The 21238-nt window shown below is 46.3% G+C and overlaps 1 protein-coding gene across 3 annotated transcripts in view; it reads left to right on the top strand.

Annotated features, from left to right (window-relative positions):
* The window catches only part of iqsec3b (IQ motif and Sec7 domain ArfGEF 3b), a 60675-nt gene that overhangs the window by 1824 nt on the left and 37613 nt on the right, over positions 1–21238 (top strand). For all 3 annotated transcript variants that reach the window (XM_061821998.1, XM_061821999.1, XM_061822000.1), the window contains 2 exons: positions 2132–3023; positions 14350–14424. In XM_061821998.1, the coding sequence (XP_061677982.1) occupies positions 2458–3023; positions 14350–14424 (641 nt within the window). In that variant the 5' untranslated portion in view covers positions 2132–2457. The remainder of the gene's footprint in view (positions 1–2131; positions 3024–14349; positions 14425–21238) is intronic.

The raw sequence follows: 21238 nt of genomic DNA, 5'->3' as shown, positions 1-21238 counted from the left end.
AAATTATTAGGCATACCTGCACAATATATTCGCCCGGATATATGATGATAGATATATTCATCTTTAAGAACAATAACAATTTTCAATGTGATTTTTGTTTGCATTAGTGTAGAAGTGCACCACAGTATACTGACGGGTGTTATCAGCATTTTGGTGACCTTGTGTGACTTATAATGAGGGTGAAAACTGATATTTCACCACTTATTTCTCATCTTGACTACAAAAGTTGCCTCTTATTTAAGATCACCTAAGCATTGCACTCCCCAGCTTCAAATTTGATTAGATCAAGTGTTTTGTTGATTATGTTAAAACTATGTGCCTTTTCGTGATTTTCTAAACCAAGGTCCACGTTATTTGATTCTGAAATAGAAATTATTATTCCTTGAATGCCCTTGTGTCCTCACATCTTAACTGATGCAAGGTTTTCTTCATGTGTCTTTAAAAAGACTTAATTTGACCCAGAATATGAAGTAAGAAAGTAGAACTTCTGTATTTTTCAAGTATTAGTGCATCTTTTTACGTTCACTCTTTGCATTTGAACACAGTGTTGCACAGAGGTAAGGTCAACAGGTTCAGATTTTAATTGATTGAGATCTTGTAGCCTAACTTAAAAAAATGGGAGAGCAGCGACATGGAAGAATGTGAACCAGAGCATTAACAATGGTGGCACAGCACCTGAGGAGAAGAAAGATATTCCCCATCCACCGGCAAGAAAATTGTTTGATGTTGTCGACTTTAAGAATGAGTCACAGTGAGCGTCCCGGGCCAGCATAGACAAAACAAATATAAAACAAAACACCAGCTTTATTCACAAATTCTCTATCTGATATGGAAAAAAAAAAACTACGTGCAGATTGGTGTATATTTTATTTTTATCGTAAGTGTTCGTTCAACCAGTCTACATGTGCTTTGTGGATCTGGAGAAGACGATTGACTGTGTGCCGTGTCCCGTGGAGGGTGCCCCAGGAGTATGCAGAACTTGAATTATTAATAAGGGCTGTTCGGTCCCTGAATTACGGCTGTCAGAGTTTTGTCTGCATTGCTGGCAGGAAGTCAGATTCGTTTTTGAGTGAGAGTTGGGCTCCCCCAAGTCTGCCCTTTGTCACTCATTTTATTCATTACTTTCATAGACAGAATTTTGTAGTTACAGCCAAAGTGTCAAGGGGGTTCCATCTGCTGACCTCAGCATTGGGTCTTAGCTTTATTTTATTTTAAGATGATGTGATTCTTTCGGCTTCAACAACCTGCAATCTTCAACTCTTGTTAGAGTGGTTCATGGCCATGTGTGAAATAAGGTGAAAATCAATACTTCCACATCTAAGGCTGTGGCCCCGAGTCGGTAAAGGGTGGTGTGTCCACGCCATGTCAAAGAGGAGATCCTGTGCACGATCTTGTTCACAAGTGCGGGGAAAATGGAGCAAGAAAACAACAGGGAGAACGCTGCAGTCTGCAGTGAGGCTCTGAGCCAAAAGGCAAAACTCTCCATTAACAGTCTAAGTTCCTAAGGCTACTAGATGTGGGTCATGACCGCAAGAACAAGATCCCAAATACAAGCGGCTGAAATGAGTTTCCTCTTCAGGGTGTCTGGGCTCCGACTTAGAGATGATGAGAAGCTCAGTCGTCCAGAATGGGCTCAGAGTAGAGCCGCTGCCCCTCTGCATTGAGAGGAGGTGAATGTGGTGGCTCCGGGATCTGATTAGAATAATCTGGATGCCTCCTGGCTGAGATGGTCGTTGCACGTCCCACCGGGAAAACCCAGGACACACTGCGGAGACTATGTGTCCCAGCTGGCCTGGCATTCCCTTGGTAGAGCTGGATGAAGTGGGTGGGGAGAGGAAAGTCTGGGCTTCCGCTGTTGACCCCAGGACGAGTGGAAGAAAATGGATGGATGGACGGATGGATGCTTTCATGAGCTAATTTGGTATTATCTTTTTTTGGATAGGCAGTCTAAAACTTTCTTTTGTTTTGTCGATAGCATAAAAGTGTAAACCAGTGCTTGCTAGCTTTTCATTAAAAAAAAAAAAAAAACAGAGGGACAGAACGTTAGAAAGTTATTTTTTTTTGTCCCTGTGCACGTGTGTTGTGGCCAATCTAACATTGATGCACTGCTTTGATTTCTCACCGCCTGTAGGGTGCGTCTTTGCCCTGAAGTTTGACCGTGGCTGTGCGTAATGGCGCATCAGTGCCTCCCCGCGCCTCCTCTTCCTCCTCCTCGCCGTCCCCCCTCCTTCCCATCACAGCTGGATCGAGTTCCTCTCTTCAGCCCCTCTCAGCGCAGTGAGAGAGGGAGACAGGAGGGAGGGAGCACAAGTGCAGGCGAGTACTGTCGCTGCATCCTGCAGAAGGAAGACAAAACAACAGGAACCCCTGCAAGGAGATCTCGTCCCGATCGCCTTCCTCTCCTCCGCGTCCTTTTGCCTCTCTCTTCCTGGCCATTGTCCAAGCCTTGGCTGTAGAATGAGCTCCAGCCTGCTGGAAAACCCGGTGCAGGCGATCTTGTACCTGCGGGAGCTCACCACCATCGTGCAGAACCAGCAAAGTCTCATCCAGACGCAGCGCACCCGCATCGAGGAGCTGGACCGGCGAGTGGATGAGCTCATCGGGGAGAACAGGCACCTGCGAGATGTCCGCGTGCAGCAGCATCAGCATCCTTACACCGCGTACCCGCACCAACTCCTCCATCATCACCACCATCAGATTCACCCCGAGTTGGGATGCCTCCATCACCTCCACCTCGCTCAGGACCCCCAGACCAAGAGCTCGGCGGCAAACTCCGCGGCGAGCCCCGCGCCGGAGCAGGAGGCCGCACCGGCACAACAAGTCGACGGGGCAGCAATGGCCCAGCCCCCTCCCACGGAACCTTTGGACCCGGGAGACATGCAGCTGGTTCCGGCAGAGCCGACTACGGATTCGCCGGTGGAGAGCGAGCCGGATAACGGCGGGAGTTGCAGCGGTTGCCGCTCCTTGGTGCCGATGACCCCGACTACTCTGTGTCGGTCACTGACCCTCGCCAAGACGTCCGAGTGAGTAGACGCCGAAAGTAGATCAGAAATGTACCGGCAAAAATACTATAAGTAGCCTAACATACACTTGCAATCACACATTGCTGAATGTAATACGCCGTGTCCCGGTATGATTTTCCCTCATTTTCGTCAGAATCTCTAATGCACCTAAAAGGTTATCAATATTTTCTTGCCAGCACAATGAGAGCTGTTCATTAAAAGAAAACACGCTCTCAACATTATTTTGAGAGAGAGAGAGAGAGAGAGAGAGAGAGAGAGAGAGAGAGAGAGAGAGAGAGAGAGAGAGAGAGATGTGGATTATTTTAAAAGGAAAACTGGATCATCATTACGTAACAAACAGCTGTGGGCCTGCACACGTGTGTTGTGATGTGTGCGCGTGTGTTCGTGCGCGCGTTTGCGATGCATGCATGTTTAATGCATGTGTGGGTGTAACGCATTCGCGCGTGTGTGTTTGTGAAGCATTATATCTGCGCTGCGTGTGATGCATTTGCATGAACACGCGCGTGTGCAATGGACGCTTACGTGTGTATCTATGTAAAAGATACGTGTATGTATGTAATGAATGCATGTGTGTTTCTTACATGCAAACGTGTGTGAAATACATATAGGCTTTAGTATGTGTGTTTGATGAATGCATGTGTGGGATTGTGCATTGCATGTGTTTGCTATTCAATAATGTAATTTTAATTAAAATGAATGCTTAGAGATGTATTTGTGACACATGTGGGTGAGTGTTGATGTGTGTTTGTGTAATGGATATGCGTGTGCGTGCTTAATACATGCGTATGTGTGTGAAATACATGTACATTATGTGTTTGTATTGTAATGCATGTGGATTTGTTTGTGATGCATGCCTGTGTGTGTATGTGTGTTTCCGTGATGCATGTGTGTGTAATTTAGGTGTGTGCATGTGATGCAAAGGCGAAAAGAAGAAGATTTGGTGGTGGAGCGTCAAAGTGCGGGAAATCACGCAAGAAAATTGACTGGAAGAAGAAGAGGACAGAGGAGAGGATAGAAGAACACACAGAGATGTCATGTAGTGCGAATGTGGGGATGACAAAGGCCAAACAAGAGACGTATGATGACATGTAGGCCAAGGTGGAGACTAAAAGAGAAAAATATTGGTCCAGGTTTGGCAGGCAGAGCGATGGCACTGGGGAGGAGGGTGATTAAGGACGGGATTGGAAATATGTTGACTGGTGCCAGTAATGTTCTGGATAGAGAGAATGCTTTGAGGACTTGATGAATGAGTCAAATCAGAGACAAGGAATAGTAGAAGAGGGAAGTGTGGTGGATCAGGAATTAGCACTAATTAGTCAAGGGACGTTAGAAAAGCGCAAATGGGGATAAAAATTGAAAGCCAGCTGGTCCTGATGGCATACCTGTGGAGGTATGGAAACATCTACGAGTGCTGACTTTTGAGCAGGTTTTCCAATAGAATCCTTGTCGGTGAGATGATGCCCGAGGAATTTTTAAGAACAAGGATGATGTGCAGAGCTGTGGGAATTCTAGAGGAATAAAGTTAATGAGCCACACAATGAAGTTATGGAAAAGAGTCGAGAAGATTAGACTCGGGACAGGAATGAGTATTTTTCGGTAACATTATGATTTCATGCCGAGGAATAGTACCACAGATGCATCACTTGCCTTAAGGGTGTTGATGGAGAAGTACAGAGGAGGTCAGAAGGAGCTACATTGTGTCTTTGTGGATCTATGGAAAGCTAATATTTATTACAGAATACTCAGAGAGGGACTTGTGGTGCTGCATGCAGAAGTCTGAAGTGGCAGAGAAGTATTTTAGAATAGTACAGGACGTACTGTAGTAGAACAGTGGTGGGGTGTGCTGCAGGAATGACAAAGGAATTTAAGGTGGAGGTAGAACTTCATCATGGTGAGGCCGGCCATGATGTACGGATTGGAGACTGTGGCACTGAAGAGACAACAGGAAGCAGCGGCGGAGGTGGCGGAAATGAAGATGTTGAGGTTCTCTCTAGGAGTGAGAAGGTTGCATAGGATTAGAAACGAGCCCGTTAGAGAGGCAGCCAAAGTTTTTTTTTTTTTTTTTTTTGAGACAAGGTTAGAGAGAGCAGATTTTGATGGTTTGGGGATGTCCAGAGGCGAGAGAGTGAGTACATTGGTAGAAGGGTGCTGAGGATGGAGCTGCCAGGCAAAAGAGCGAGAGGAAGACCAAAGAGGAGGTTGATGGATGTTGTGAGCGAAGACATGAGGGCAGTTGCGGTTAGAGAGGAAGATGCACGAGAGAGGCTCACATGGAAAAAGATGACATGCTGTGGCGACCCTTAATCGGGACAAGCCGAAAGGAAAAGAATAAGTGCCATGTGCATACAGTACATGTGTGCAACGCATGTGTCTGTGTGATGCATGCATGTGTGTTTGTGTCTGACATGGGAGTGTGTAATGCAGAAGTTTGTGTGAACTGGAGGCGCGAGTATGTGACGCATGTATTTGTGCATGTATGACACGTATGCATAGTTGTGTGAAAACTGTGTGTGGGGGCAGCTCGGCGTGTGATGCGATGCGGTGCACGTCGCTCCTCCTGCTGTTAATGAATGTGCAGCTTGTTCACGTCTCATGGGGCAACCGTCAGGCCTCTGATGTTTTGCTGTTAGATGAGGCGCACGCGCGCCACGTGGACGCGCGCACCCCACCACGCCACGACCTTCCCTTGCGTTTTGGTACACCAGCACTACATCATCTAATGATTGAAAGATACGCACTTCTCATGCTTATCATGTATATTTATTTTTCACAGGCGCCAAAATTTCACCCAGTGGGCCATTTGCGGTATGCCGCTCATGATTTTGCAGTCTGTGGGATATATGACAAATTATATTTGGTACTATTTAAAAAAATAATCATTAGTGGTGGGGAGATGGTTTGGGGGTGGCTTGTTAGCGTTGAAAATGTGGGTGGAACCCCCCCCCCACACCCCCTTGAAGACTGCTGAAATGATTACTACTACAGTAATCCTAAATTGGTTTTAAACATAGATGCAAGGCACGCATGCAGGACTATTTACAACTAAAATAGTAACATTTCTCTTCATAACGCCTCTGTGAACACAGCTAAATGATTTTCAGATGCAAAAGTGTTTCCCGCCTGTTTCCGCGCCATCTCAAGGTCCGATTTATCCACATTAATGACCCTCAGGGAAACCAGCTTTTAACGTCGTCAGCTTAATACAAATTTCTCTCGTTTTGATTTTGAATGCAGAGATCTGCTCAGCTCTCCGAGTGGAGCTTAATGATGGCCAACAACCCCAAGTCGCTACCGGAAAAGCGTTATCACTTTTCAAGGCGCCCCCTGAATCGAGGTCTTGTTGATGAATTCCCCTTGGTTTGAACGGCTGCTCTATGATGTGTTCATTTTTATTTTATCAATAGCGATAGTCGCGGTGGATCAGCTGGTAAAGCATTGGCCTCACAGTTCCTGATCCCTCCCCCGCCTGTGTGGAGTTTGTATGTTCTCCTCGTGCCTGCGTGGGTTTTCTCCGGGCACTCCGGTTTCCTCCTGCATCCCAAAAACATGCAACATTAATTGCATATGCTAAATTGCCCCTAGGTGTGATTGTGAGTGCCACTGTTTGTCCTGATATGCCCTGGGATTGGCTGGCAACCATTTCAGGGTGTACCCCGCCTCCTGCCTGATGACAACTGGGATAGGCTCCAGCACTCCCCGCGACCCTCGTGAGGATAAGCAGCAAAAGATAAGATGGATGGATGGATAGCGATAGTAACTTACCTTGCGCTACATGTATCCTCAAAACAGAACCTGTTTTTGAGAAACTTGCCATGGATGGTGTAAATTGCCCTTCGTGTTGGACCAGAGCGAAGGCCATGAAGCTTGTCAAAATGGTGCTGGACTGCGGTCGGAGAATCGAAAAACGTCTTGCTAGGTCGCAATTTTTTTTCCAACGGTGCTCCATCGTCAATTGGCGAGCCACGAGCAAGGAAATGATGTGCTTACGAAAAGTGCAAGGCCTCAGCTGTTAAATGTTGAGGGCCTCACGTCTCAATGAAATGGGAAGATGGAAGTATAGTGGCACGCACACACGCTCACACGCACACATGTACGTTCTTCATGTATATACTGTATGCATGCCAGTGTGTGTGTGTCTGTGTACATTGTGTGCCTTTGTGAAGGCAACATTGGACTAGATAGATAGATAGATAGATAGATAGATAGATAGATAGCTAGATAGATAGATAGATAGATAGATAGATAGATAGATAGATAGATAGATAGATAGATAGATAGATAGATAGATAGATAGATAGATAGATAGATAGATAGATAGATAGATAGATAGATAGATAGATAGATAGATAGATAGATAGATAGATAGATAGATAGATAGATAGAGGCGGCACAGTGAATCAGCTGGTAAAGCGTTGGCCTCACAGTTCTGAGGTCCCGGGTTCAATCCTGGACACGCCTGTGTGGAGTTTGCATGTTCTCCCCGTGCCTGTGTGGGTTTCCTCCCACATCCCAAAAACATGCAACATTAATTGGAGACTCTAAATTGCTCCTAGGTGTGATTGTGAGTGCTGTCTCCATGTGCCCTGTGATTGGCTGGCAACCAGTGCAGGGTGTGCCCTGCCTCCTGCCAGTTGACAGCTGTGATAGGCGCCAGCGCTCCCCGTGACCCTTGTGAGGATAAGCGGCAAAGATGATGGATCGATGGATAGATAGATCGATAGATTGATTGTGTCATCACAGAAAAAGCTCAAGAAAAGGCCAAAGTTTTTTTTTTTTTGAGAACATTTAAATTAGAATTTAAATCAGAGCGCAATTAGTGGATGTTGATCCACGGCTCATGTAAGCTTGCGTACCCTCAGTGTGTTTTGGAGATGGAGGAGGAGGGAATACTTGAGAGTGTTTGTTTTCGTATTTTCTGGATGTAAGATGATGGCATGGTTTTGAATCCCCTGACAACATTGATTACGCCACATGTGGGTTTTTTTTTTTAATGTCTTTCTCATACTTGAAGCTTGTGGGCTCCAGCCACTCATTTCCTCGGCTGCATCTGTCAATAAATACGTGTCAAGTAGACACTCAAACACAACAAAAAACATGAATGATATATTTCTAGTGTGGTGGGCTGATTTCTTTATAGAGTGTCGAAAGAGTGCTTCTCTGACAGCTGGCTGCTGCTCCATCAAAACGACTGTACGATGACGACAACAACTACGACTTCTACTACTGTTTCTACTACCACTACAACTATCCATCCATCCATCCATCCATTTTCCTTGCCGCTTATCCTCACAAGGGTGTCAGGGGGGTGCTGGAGCCTATCCCAGCTGTCAACGGGCAGGAGGCGGAGTACGCCCTTATCTGGTTGCCAGCCAATCGCAGGGCACATGGAGACAGACAACAGTCGCACTCGCAACATTAATTGGACACTCCAAATTGCCGCCTGGTGTGCTTGTGAGTGCGGCTGTTTGTCTCCATGTGCCCTGCGATTGGCTGGCAACCGGTTCAGGGTGTACCCCGCCTCCTGCCCGTTGACCGCTGGGATAGGCTCCAGCACTCCCTTGAGACCCTCGTGAGGATAAGCGGCAAAAGAAAATGGATGGATGGATGGAAGTGGACTGCTGGCCTCGTACACTCACCGCACCCGTCTATCTGTATCTCCGTCTAAATGACACGCGTATTTTGCATTGTTGCCCGTGCTGCCGGTGTATGTGTATGCACCTTAGGGGTTTTGCAGGGAAGCGAGAGGTTCAGAGAAAGGATTCGCTCTCTCTTTTGCTCTCTCTCTTTCCAGCTGAGCCTTCCTATCTGGCCCACTTAGCCCGTGGAGCGAACAGTAATCAGCGGTTCTCAGGAGGGGGAACGAGAAATAGAAAGATGCACGCTCAGTAACGCTCTTTGATGGAGGCCCCCTTGGAGGAGGTTTGCGGAAGGAGCTCGAGGCGGACTTTGGAGCGGACCGGTTCAGAGAGGCTGAGGCAGGTGCAAGGGGAGGACCAGGAAAGGGAAGAAAAGGAATGGTGGGCTGTATTTTGCGGGAGCTGTCTACTTGCTTTATCCATCCTAAACAAACAATCCATGCCAGTGGACTGAGAGACATCCCGTGGTGTCTGGGAAGGTGCACAAAATAAAGTGGCGTCATCCCGGGCCCGAGTTGCATGCGAGCCTCCTGGCAAGGGACTAACGACTGAACATACTGTGTTTGAAGTCGTGGTACAAAAGAGCAGGACCGCGTGAGGCAGGATGGGAACACGGGCCGACAGCACTTGGTGTGTATTCTTAAAATATTCACCTGCACTTTGTGTATGCCGCATTGCATGCGGATGGCCATTACGTGTACAAACGAGTGGATGTGGGAGTGTGTGTCTGCGCGTTGTGCGTCTGACAACCTACACGAGCACACGTCAAACAACAGCAAAGTGAGCAGAAACTGAACTCTTACACTACAATACCTGCACTCAACTCTGAGGTAGATCTATTGAGGCACCACACAATTCCTCCCGTGGGAAATCATTGAAATGGCGGCCTGGTGGACTGCTAGCCACGTCCAACTCACATTTCACAAGTGGAACCTCCGTTTTGGCCTTCCTGTGTGGAATTTGTACGGACTTGTCGATGGGTGCAAATAGAAGTGTGACTGCTCGTTAGTCTACGACAGGGTTGTCAAGCTCACTTTTGTCGAGGGCCACATTGTCGTTTCAAGTTTCCCTCAGAGGACCATTATAACAGTCATGCCGTACCTTGTCATATTCTTTTATATACTTAAGGGATAAGTAGTTTTAAAATCAGAAGGATAATAGTTTGCTCAACAATTGATCGAGTTACCGTGAAAGGGGGAACGATAGCAGAAAATGACAAGTTTTGAATTTTTGTTCCAAGTTTTGCAAGAACCATGGAAGTTGACGGACATGATTTGCTTCTGCGGGCCACATGAATTGACGTGGTGGGCCACATTTGGCCCCCAGACGTTGAGTTTGATACCTCTGCTCTCCGGTAAATGTGCTCTGATTGACGACCAGTCCAGGGCGCTCCGCCTCAAACCCAAATTAAGGAGGGATTGGCTCATGGGATAATGTTGACAATTTCTAACCCAATTTCTGAAGCAGAGAAGAGAATTAATCTCCCCTAATCAGGCAATGAAAGGATTTGAGAAGCTACATTTTGCAGTTTCAACACAAGCCAGTCAGCATTTGTCACAATCTCTCTCTCTCTCTCCCGCGCTCTCTCTCCCTCTCACTGTCTCTCTTTCTCACACGCAGACATGATATATTTTTTCCACACTTGATTTCTTCACCAGCATAAGGTGACATCTGTCTCTACGACTACTTTTAAAATCCCTTCCTGATTCTGTCACTGTCGCCTTGATCAGACGAGTCATTCGGTCCCTGTGAACGAGCCCCCTGGGGGGACTTCGGAAACCTCTGAAAACAATGGTTTCATCTGCAAAAGATATTTTTAAAAACCTTTGACTGTCTTTGCATCTCGGCTTGAAAAAAATCGAGTTATCCTCATCAGCCAAGCTAATTAACATCACTCAGTCACCCCAATTAAACCGCGTGCTCCCAATAATCAGGTAAGTGGAACACAGCAAGTTATTTGACTAAGATTACCATGTGAATAACAACCATGCTCGGTTTTCCGCTTCAGTACTCAAAGAATCATCTGGACAGTTTCCCACAGAAAAACAATGAACATTGGAAGGCCCAAAGAGGCGTTTGACATCTAAAGTGAGGATGATACTGCATTTTTTTCTGTTGCCTGGATGTAAAAGAAAAAGTGTGTAGTAGCCTTCTATCGAAAATGAATGAATGACTGCAGAGAACTGAAAATGTTATTTCTACATGTAACAAAAACAAAAAGAAGCTTGGTCGAAGGTTATGTGAAAACAACAGTGTCTGTTGGAGTTACTGTCTGCTCTCAGCTTGAATTCCAAAACGGCTATTTATCTTAACAAGTTCTCATATTTGTTTTCAAAACAATATCCATCCATTTTTTTAGCTGTTTATCCTCACAAGAGTCGGGGGGGGGGGGGCGGGAGCGCTTGAGCCTATCCCAGCTTTCTTTGGGGAGGAGGCTGGGTACACCTTGAACTGGTTGCCAGGCAGTTGCAGCAGTTCTGAGGTCAATCCATCCATTATCTACCGGTTTCCCGGGTTGGGTCGCGGGGGAAATAGCTTCAGCAGGGATACCCAGACTTCCCTTTCCCCAGCCACTTCTTCCAGCTCTTCCGGAGGGATCCCGAGGCGTTTCCAAGCCAGCCGAGAGACATAGTCTCTCTAGCCAGTCCTGGGTTGTCATCAGGGTTTCTTTCCGGTGGGACATGCCCGGAACACCTCACCGGGGAGCCGTCTGGGAAGCATCCGAATCGGATGCCCCAGCCACCTCATCTGACTCCTCTCAATACGGAGGAGCAGCGGCTCCACACCGAGCCCCTTCTGGATGACCGAGCTTCTCACCTTATCTCAAAGGGAGAGTCCGGAAACCCTGCGGGGGAAACTCATTTCGGCCGCTGGTATATGGGATGTTGTTGTTTCACTCACGACCCACAGCTCATGCCCATAGGTGAGGGTAGGAACGTAGATCGACTGGTAAATTGAGAGCTTCGCCTTTCGAGTTAGCTCTCTCTTTACCACAATGGACTGATACAAGGTCCACATCACTGCAGACACTGCAGCGATTCGTCTGTCGATCTCCCGCTCCATTCTTCCCTCACTCGTGACCAAGACCCCAAGATACTTGAACTCCTCCGCTTGGGGCAGGATTTCATCCCCGACCTGGAGAGGGCACGCCACCCTTTTCCGACTGAGGACCATAGTCTCGGATTTGGAGGTGATGATTCTCATTCCAACCGCTTCAGACTCTGCTGTGAATCGCTACAGTGAGAGCTGGAGATCACGGCTTGATAAAGCCAACAGAACCACTTCATCTGCAGTTCTGAGGTTTGTCTATTTGTGCCCTGTAATTGACTGGCGACCAGTCCAGGCTGTTAACCACTTCTCCTCTTACTCAAAGTCAGCTGGGATAGTGCCGTCGCTCACCTGTGATCCAAATGAGACTCACGAGTGCTGTAGAAAATGGATGGATGGCTCCGTAGTTTCCTCCTGGATGTGGAAGTCACGGAGAAAAGAAATCTTTTTATAGCTGCGACTGTCACTGCGAGTCCTGGCGTCGGCTCTGACTGGCTGTCACTGTGACTCTGCGTCACATACAATATGCTGAGTGCAGGTCAGGAGATGCCTTTGTTGTGCAGTCAATCAAGAATACGCGTATCGCGGCGAGAACTCATCTCTGAAAAGCGCACCTCACGGTACGCTTAATGCCGGCAGACGTACGGGATCTCGAAGGTGAGGCGATGCATCGAAAGTATTTACAGCGATGTTTGTACTCTGGATGGCAGCGCTGGGAAGCGACAAAGTGCAAATAATTCATCACGGTTCTTAAGATTTTTTCCATGTTCCTGCACTTCAGTATGTATTTTCTCCGACATTTGAAAACTTAGTTTGTCAAAATACATTAGTGACGTTTCTCATCTCCTGGATCAAGCACATTTTAGATACTGAACTTTTTTTTTTTTTCAATCCGATTAACAAAGTACATTGAATCAGAACTTCAACAGACTTTTGGGCTTCTGAAAAGAAATCTTACAGGACACCCCCCATTGCCGGCCATCAGGCCAGTTGAAAATGTTGATACTAAAACATGCATTTCACTATCATTTTTTGACCATGTTTGTGAAAAGCGGTGATTGGCTGGCAACCAGTTCAGGGTGTACCCTGCCTCCTGCCCGTTGAAAGGTGGGATAGTCTCCAGCACTCCCTGCGACCCTCGTGAGGATAAGCGGCAAAAGAAAATAGATGGATATTTGTGAAAAGAGCTACGCCATATTCATGTAATAAAATAATTCTCTCTTCCTACTGGTGGCATGGTGGCTCAGCTGGTGAAACGTCAGCCTCACAATTCTGAGGTCCCGGGTTCAATCCCGGCCCTGCCTGTGTAGAGTTTGCATGTTCTCCCCGTGCCTGTGTGGGTTTCCTCTGGGCACTCTGGGCACTTCCTCCCACATCCCAAAACATGCAACATTAATTGGACACTCTAAAATTGCCCCTAGGTGTGATTGTGAGTCTGGCTGTTTGTCTAAATGTGCCCTGCGATTGGCTGGCAACCACTTCAGGGTATACCCTGCCTCCTGCTTGTTGACAGCTGGGATAGGCTCAGCACTCTCCCTGACCCTCGTGAGGATTAGCAGCAAAGAAAATGGATAGATGGATGTCTTCCGACTGCAAAGCGGCCGGTAACATTCCCAAACGATTCTGATGAAAACAGAGAACAGGCTTTTCGTTACAGAACAATTTATTTTCCTTTGTTTTTTAAATGTATTTATTTGTTAAATAAACGTAAAATCAATTAATTTGACACACAGCCATTCACCTCCTTCCTCAGTGGGTACTTGGACTTGTTCAGGTGGGGGTGACTGACAGTCAAACGGCTCCTGGTGCTCCTCTTCATGGGTCTGTTCGGAACCGGCATCATTTTTTTTTTTTTTGGGAGCAGAGCAGTTTGCTAATAGCCGGCCTGCACTGATTGTGTCACCGAAACAACATCGGAATGTTGAAGAGAGTCGAATGAAAGTGTTTTATTTTGTATGCGGAGGGAAATAGCTGCAAGTGACCATCTGTCACGCCGATTTGGGAACACGACTAAATCACAACGATGAGTGATGCACGGTGGGTATCAACATCTGGACGCTGGTATCATCGCAATGCAAGCGGTCTCAGCCCGGAATTGACCCACATAGGGTATTTACTAAGGGATCAGTGCCAAATAATCCCGAGGAGTTCAATGAAAGTCTCTTTTTCTGGATCTTTTGCTGTGAGCAGTGTTGTTGGAAAAGTAACAAATCCATTGCGTGCTAGACACGCCAGTAAAACTCAGTTATGAATGTATAAATAAAAAAGTCACAATAATCATGTACACTTTTTTTTTTTTTTTTTACTCAGGAAAAGAATTAAAATCATGTGGGGACAGTGAAGCCGTGCATTTCTTTGCACTTTTACTGTGGATTGTTAAAATTGTATTCGACAGATGGGTTGCTCCACCTGTGAATCATCATCTACAAATGGTTCTTTTTTAAATATCAGCGTTGAGTCAAAAAAACAAAACTGTAATCTGTTGACTTACATGGATCGAGTTAAATTGCTTTTTACTCAAAACGGCCACCATTTAAGAGTGACAGTAACGTGTTGCCGACATTGCTTGGCGAGAGCATGCTGGCCGGATGCTGGGAAAACAAACGGGCAAACAAATGATTTTCTTGTCTCCTGGTTTGCAGAAGCGAGACGGTGCTGCATCAGTTCTGTTGCCCTGCCCCTGAGCATCCCGAGGCCGACACCAGCGGCACGGCGAGGTAGGACAGACAATTTGTATGTGAGTTCTTTTTTTTTTTTGTGCGCGTGTGTGTTTTGTGGAAAATTTTAATCTGCAGTTGACACGGTCAATCGGAACAGAGGGACGCGCACAGATGACTGAAAAGTCTGTATTGTGAATGCCAGGCCAGCAGTTGGCACTTGCGAAGAAACAGCTGCTGCTTGTCTTATCCGAAACTACCTTCTGACCACTGTAAATAATACTGCATAAACAACATATTTTTCACACTGTGATGTCGTGGGTAGCACATCCGCCTCACAGCTGTGAGGTTGGGGGTTCAAATGCAGGTTCCCGCCTTGCTGCGTATACAGTTTGCATGTATTATCCGAAGGCTCGCGTGGGTTTTCTCCAGGTACTCCATCTTCCTCCCACATGCCACAAAGCTGTTTCCCAGGTTAAACGAAGACTCGATTGCACTTACTTGCAAAGTGGAGTGTGAATGGCTGTTTTGTCTGTAAGTGGCCTGCGACTGGCTGGTGAACAGTCCAGGGCGTAGTAGCCCGCCTCTCGGCCAAAATCGGATGGCTTGGCTCTAGCTCACCAGCGACCCCGAAGAGAATAAAATGATACAGAAATGGATGGACGGGTTTATAACTTAGTGTCACGAGATAAACTGAAAAAAACAAATATGTTTGCAGGGAATTCTGTTTTTTCTCCTATTCAAAAACAACTCAAGCAATTATGCTATGAGGATTACAAATTACACGCTATTATCTGTCATTACATGCAATTCAATCTTATTAGATGTAACTTTATTTTGTGCTTTTAAATGTGCTCCTAAACCTTGAGCTGATAAAATGGTTTTCATTGTTGGATAAAATGTTTTTCTGTTCTATTCATCTATCCATCGATTTTCTGTGCCGCTTATCCTCATTAGGGTCACAGGCATGCTGGACAGTATCCCAACTATTTTCAGGCGTGAGGTGGCATGTCTTTTCTTTTCTGTTCATCCATCCATTTTCTGAGCTGCTTATCCTCACACGGGTCGCAGGAGTTGCTGGAGCCTATCCCAGCTGTCATCAGGCAGGAGGCGGGTGCACCCTGAACCAATCGCATTCTATTCTATTCTATTCTATTCTATTCTATTCTATTCTATTCTATTCTATTCTATTGAGAGTCAGCCGGTCACAGTAACATTTGAAAATAAAAACGAAAATAGATAGATAGATACCCCCATCAAATTCACAATGGCTTTCTTTGAAACACAAAAAAAGTTATTTGAATCGACTTAATTTGAACACGTACATCAATTCCACACAATTAAAATATCTCATTATCACAAATATCTATTTATTATTTATAAGGAGGCGGCACGGTGGACCACCTGGAAAGTGTTGGCCTCACAGTTCTGAGGTCTCAGGTTCAGTCCTGGACCCACCTGTGTGGGGTTTGCATGTTCTCCCCGTGCCAGCGTGGGTTTCCTCCGGGCACTTTGGTTTCCTCCCACATCCCAAAAACATCAACAACAATTTGAGACTCTAAAGTAGCTGGAAAGCGTCAATCCCGGACCCGCTGGAGTTTGCATGTTCTCCCTGTGCCTGTGTGGGTGTTCTCCGGGCACTCCGGTTTCCTCCCACATCCCTAAAACATGCAGCGTTAATTGGACACTGTAAATTGCCCCGAGGTGTGATTGTGAGTGCGGCTGTTTGTCTCGATGTGCCCTGCGATTGGCTGGCAACCAGTTCAAGGGTGTACCCAACCTCCTGCCTGTTGATGGCTGGGATCGGCTCCAGCACTCCCCGCGACCCTCGTGAGGATGAGCGGCAAAGACAATGGATGGATGTACATTTACAAGGAAAAGACGGTAAAATGACACAAGTTTAGCGCATTTTAATTGCGCGACCGAAAGTTTTTTTTAATTTTTTTATTTTTTGGGAGAACGCTAGACATTCCCGTTTTGGCCTTGACCAGAGCCACCTTGAAGTTTGACATTCGCATTTCGAGCAGAGGGTGCACAGTGACTTTGTTGGGCTCATTTCTGCAATCTCCAGATAAGCGCAAGAACTACAGTAGCCTTGAGGGCAAGACAGCCTTGGACAGGAACATTAATACTGCGGCTCAAGCGCCTCCATTGTTGTCCTTTATTTACAGTCCTTTATCCATCTCTCTTGTTGGAGTTATTGCTAAACTGCTTTCTCCCGTCATTATTTCCTTGGTAATCAGCATCCCTGAGTCAATTCAGCTGTTTACTGCCATCAGTCACGCTATCAACGGAACGATGTCCTCTCCTATTGTCTTCTTGTTTGTAAGGGGCAACCATCATATTCATTGTAAGTCTCCAACATGGCCATTACACGAAGGTTTATTATTATTATAGCAAATGACATTTTGTTCCGTGTGCAGCCGACTGCACACATTTGGGTGTGTGCGTGCGTTTGTGTGTGGGCACTTGTGGTCACAGATGCAGCCACGTTAAACGCGTTGTAACAAATAGCCGTCAGGCCTCCCGGGTATTGAGCACGGGGGCCTGAGTCAGAGCAACGAGCATCGATATCATCAATACGCCATCGCCCCCTAGCAACCCGACGATGACGCAAAAGCCATCACTGCCATAGTAACGAGGGGACGGGAAAAAAAAGAGCCATTTTGCCTTCTGTTTGGCGCGTGGGCAGTTGTGGGTTTCATAGTACGGCGATGAGTTGATGTGTGTTTGTGTGTTCTCTTTATTTTTATATAACTCTCATATGGCAAATTTGATTTACAGGCAGCAGTAAAAACATGCAACAAAATAAAGACGTGGAAATCAAATCGTAATTGAAGCTACAAAGACCGAGCCCTTGCTTCCTATTGGGGCTCAAATAATTCCTTATGAGGAGTTTGCCTGGTATGAGCCTTGGAATTGCCCCGAAATTGTCATGATCCTGCCGCTTCAGCACGAGCTGTGCGGCTACGCTGATTGGGAGGCACACACCTGTCCCTCATGCGGCCTGATCATCCCCCGTATATATAGGACCCGGTGACGACTGGTCCTCGGCCAGTTCGTTGAGCTTCATGTCCCGTTCCAGCACTCTCGTACTCCTGATTGATCCTGTGTGTACCGACCTTCGTCCGTTCTCCGACCAACCTTGCAAGCCTGACTCCTTGATCCTTCTGCCTGCGTGGATTGTTTCCCTGTGTACCGACTCCTGCCTGTCCGCTCATCTGTTCTCGTCGCCCGACGTCACAACTACCGCTGCTGCACCGGACTGCCTGCTCGATCCCTGACCCCTGCATACAATAAATGTGTCTCTTCTTGAACTACCTTGCGTCTTCCGAGTTCCTGCACTTGGGTCCTACCTCTCGCTCTGATGGGACGTGACAGAAATGGGTACATCAAGTCGGCACGGTGCCGCAGCTGTAGAACGTTGGCCTCACGGTTCTGAGGACCGGGGTTCAAATTCTATTTCCCCGCTGTGTGGAGTTTGCATGTTCTCCCCGTGCCTGTGTGGGGTTTCTCCCGGCACTCCGGTTTCCTCCCACATCCCTAAAACATGCAACATTAATTGGACACACTAAATTGCCCGTGGGTGTGATTGTGAGTTCGGCTGTTTGTCTGTTTCCATGTGCCCTGCGATTGGCTGGCAACCAGTTCAGGGTGTACCCTGCCTCCTGCCTGATGACAGCTGGGATTGGCTCCAAGACTCCCGTGACCCTGGTGAGGATAAGTGGCTCAGAGAGTGTATGGGTACTTCAAACCAAAATGGCTGATCAATTTCAGTCCTTAAGGCCTGAGAAATGTCCACCCAATTGTGTGTCCAGTGACTTGTTGGCTTTTTTCTTTTTGTGAAAAGAGGGTGTCATATTTGGACCCCTAAAATACTGTACTTACATTTTCTTCATGGAAATATGTATTTAATTCAGATTGCTGTACCTGGCCAGAACCCAGGCAAGCATGGGGAGAACATGAAAACTCCCCGCCGGAAGTCGAGAGGGAGATCTGAACCTAAAAGAACAGAACTGTGAAATGTGCTAACCACTTGGCCAATGTTATGAAAATCCATCCATCCATTTTCTTTGCTGCTTGTCCTCACTAGGGTCACGGGGAGTTCTGGAGCCTATCCCAGCTGTCAACGGGCAGGAGGCGGGGTACACCCTGAACTGGTTGCCAGCCATTCGCAGGGCACATCAAGTCAAAATGAAAATCCATCCATCCATTAATTTTCATTTCATTAGGGTCGCAGGGACACCCTCGACTCGTCGGCAAGCAAATTCAATGTCATGAAAATAGAAAATGACATTTATGAAAGATTTTAAATGGGACCCAGTTAACTGTGCAAATCCAGAAGGGTTTCCCAACCTTGATTTACTTTTTGCATTTTTCATGAAAATCTCATAGAACATCCTTCAAACAAAAATATCACAACGTCTTTCTGTCATCTTGTGGAAGAGCATTTCAACGTTATACTTATCACCATCTGTTTCTGGCATACATAGATGAAAAAAATGTATAGATTATTTGTAGCAAATAAATAATAATCTTCAAGCCAACAAGGTGAAATTGAAATAACTTGACTCAAATCTGCCAGCTCGCACAAATTGGGAATCACTGATATTCAGGATCAGAACTCAAATTTCCACCGGATCGGATCCAGATCGCACATTTGACAGCAATTTAAATTGAACATGGAAAATCCCATCGAATGTGTTCAGAGCCTTAGACTGTATCTGCATTCAATCTCATCAGATCAGATCGCAATTTGTGGAGCTCACGAGAGATCTCATTACATTCCGCTCACTTATGCCGGGTGCAAAATCTGGCACCTTTTTTTATTTTTATTTTTTGGGGAGATAATACCATTCGCGACGGTTTCGCTTTCATGACAAGCGTTTGTGATCTGGAGCTCTCCTCCTCTCCTTCCTCTGTCGCGATGACAGCACTGCGACACGCAACAGTGCAAACATCTCCAGTCCGCCGTGATGACGGGAAGCAGACATTTAACTCTACCGTGGTGCCACGTGACAACGTGTACTGTGTATAACCGACCGTCAGGTGACTGGTCCACTCAAGCAAAAAAAAAAATCCCCCTTCCTCCTCCTCTTCCGAGGTCACGAGCAAAACCTATTTATGTCTATGCATTGCAGTCCTGTTTGATTTCTTTAGCACATTTGTAGATGAGGTTAAAAGCGATCATTTAAAGGAGAGTTTAAAGTTTTTAAACTGCGAGGAAGAGTTAAATGGAGCTTCACTTCACTCCACTCCACTCTTGCCCCCACCCTCAAGTCACTGAACAAAGCTGTGTTCCTCACCAATGAGAACATAGACCAGACATGCATTAGATGAATGTGCACCGCAACCAACGCGATGTTACCCACAGCTACATATTCCAACGTATTATGAATTTTTCATGATGGAGTGTTGAAAGAACACAAAGGATTCTATTTTCGTCAACAGTGTAAACCCTGGGCGGTGCAACTGTGATCCAGAGGCATGTTAGACCAGTTCCAGTAATTTTGTAGACAGGCATAAACCAGCAGATCTGAGAGTGACCAGGTCCACCCTTGTGGAAGTATTTAAATCCAACGTCAGTCGCAGCCAATCAAAGTGGCTCCTCTCGTTCACTTTAAATGTGGTGCAACTAGTAATCTTGAGGGAGACACTGCACTCTGCATTCTCTATGTGGAGTGATTCATGGATGAGTGGAGCATCGTCGCTGCGCTGTCTGGCCATTAAATACAGAATGAGTTGGCGATAACTACGGGTGACTAAAATATCTTATGTCAGCGGCGCATTGATCAAATTCACCAAAATTGCGTTAGACCATGCACCACAACTAAAAGTGGCCGTCAATTTTGATCGACTTTCTGACCCCAAATTGTCACTCCTCCAGGCAGATTACCTATGACATTTGCTGCGCCAGAGTGGCAATCTTGGCCCAGAGCAGTTTGCCAGATCAACAAACCCATGCATTGAGCCTTGCGCTTGCAGCAAACTCGCCGCTGCAGATGTTGCATTTTTTTTTCTCGAATGTACTATCAATTTGCAACCAATACAGGAGATATAAACTTACTTGTTGAGCAGAACCATTGCTAATCCCGCTTTGGTCTCGAATCCTCTTCGGCGTCCTGTGTGCCCCCCCACCTGTGAAAGGCAGCTTCTACGTGTAACCGAGCCAAGCCAAAGTGACGCGCGAGTATGCGATTCTCGCTCCCTGATGCCTTAAAGAGAGGCCACTGGCAGCTCTTTCTTTTCGCCTTAGGCTGGAGCGCATCCAGGTACACATGTTTACTCTTGTTTCGTCTCGGGAGGCGTCCGATTCCTCCGATCTTACTTTTGTAGCTAACTGGAGCCAAATATTCCCACCAAGGAAACAATTCTGCAGCGGGTGTCTGTGTTTTCACACTAAATGATAGACAACATCTCGTCCACGCCTTTGGTCTCTATAATCTCCGATAAGATATTCTTACACGGCCGCGGTATATTAAATAAAACTATTAAATTGATATTAAAATTAGAGGCCTAAAATGGGGCCTAAGAATGCTGATTTTTCAAAACATCATTTTTATAATTTTACATGGTTAGATCATGTAGCAGCCAGATAAGTACTTTTTTTTAAAACTGCAGCCCTCCCTTTAATGTTTGAAATTGCACATGCAGTTATATTACGGAAGCTTTTTGCAGTGCTTGCGCATAAATTGCTCAAGTCTTGCGTTTTCAACCTTCTAATGTACTCTAATGTATTCCAAAGCAGCGCTCGTGTCCCCCTCTTGTTTCCACTGCCTTTGCGTTCTATTTGCGACTCGCGTCACTTCATGTGAGCGACGCAGTGCTTCTCTTGCAACCTTATTTCTGAGAGGGGATATTTGCTGTATAACAA

This window comes from Syngnathoides biaculeatus, chromosome 6 (genome assembly GCF_019802595.1).
Source record: "Syngnathoides biaculeatus isolate LvHL_M chromosome 6, ASM1980259v1, whole genome shotgun sequence".
Classification (NCBI taxonomy): domain Eukaryota; kingdom Metazoa; phylum Chordata; class Actinopteri; order Syngnathiformes; family Syngnathidae; genus Syngnathoides; species Syngnathoides biaculeatus.
The sequence above is the reverse complement of the archived record's forward strand: the minus strand, read 5'-3'. Positions and strand labels throughout refer to the sequence as shown.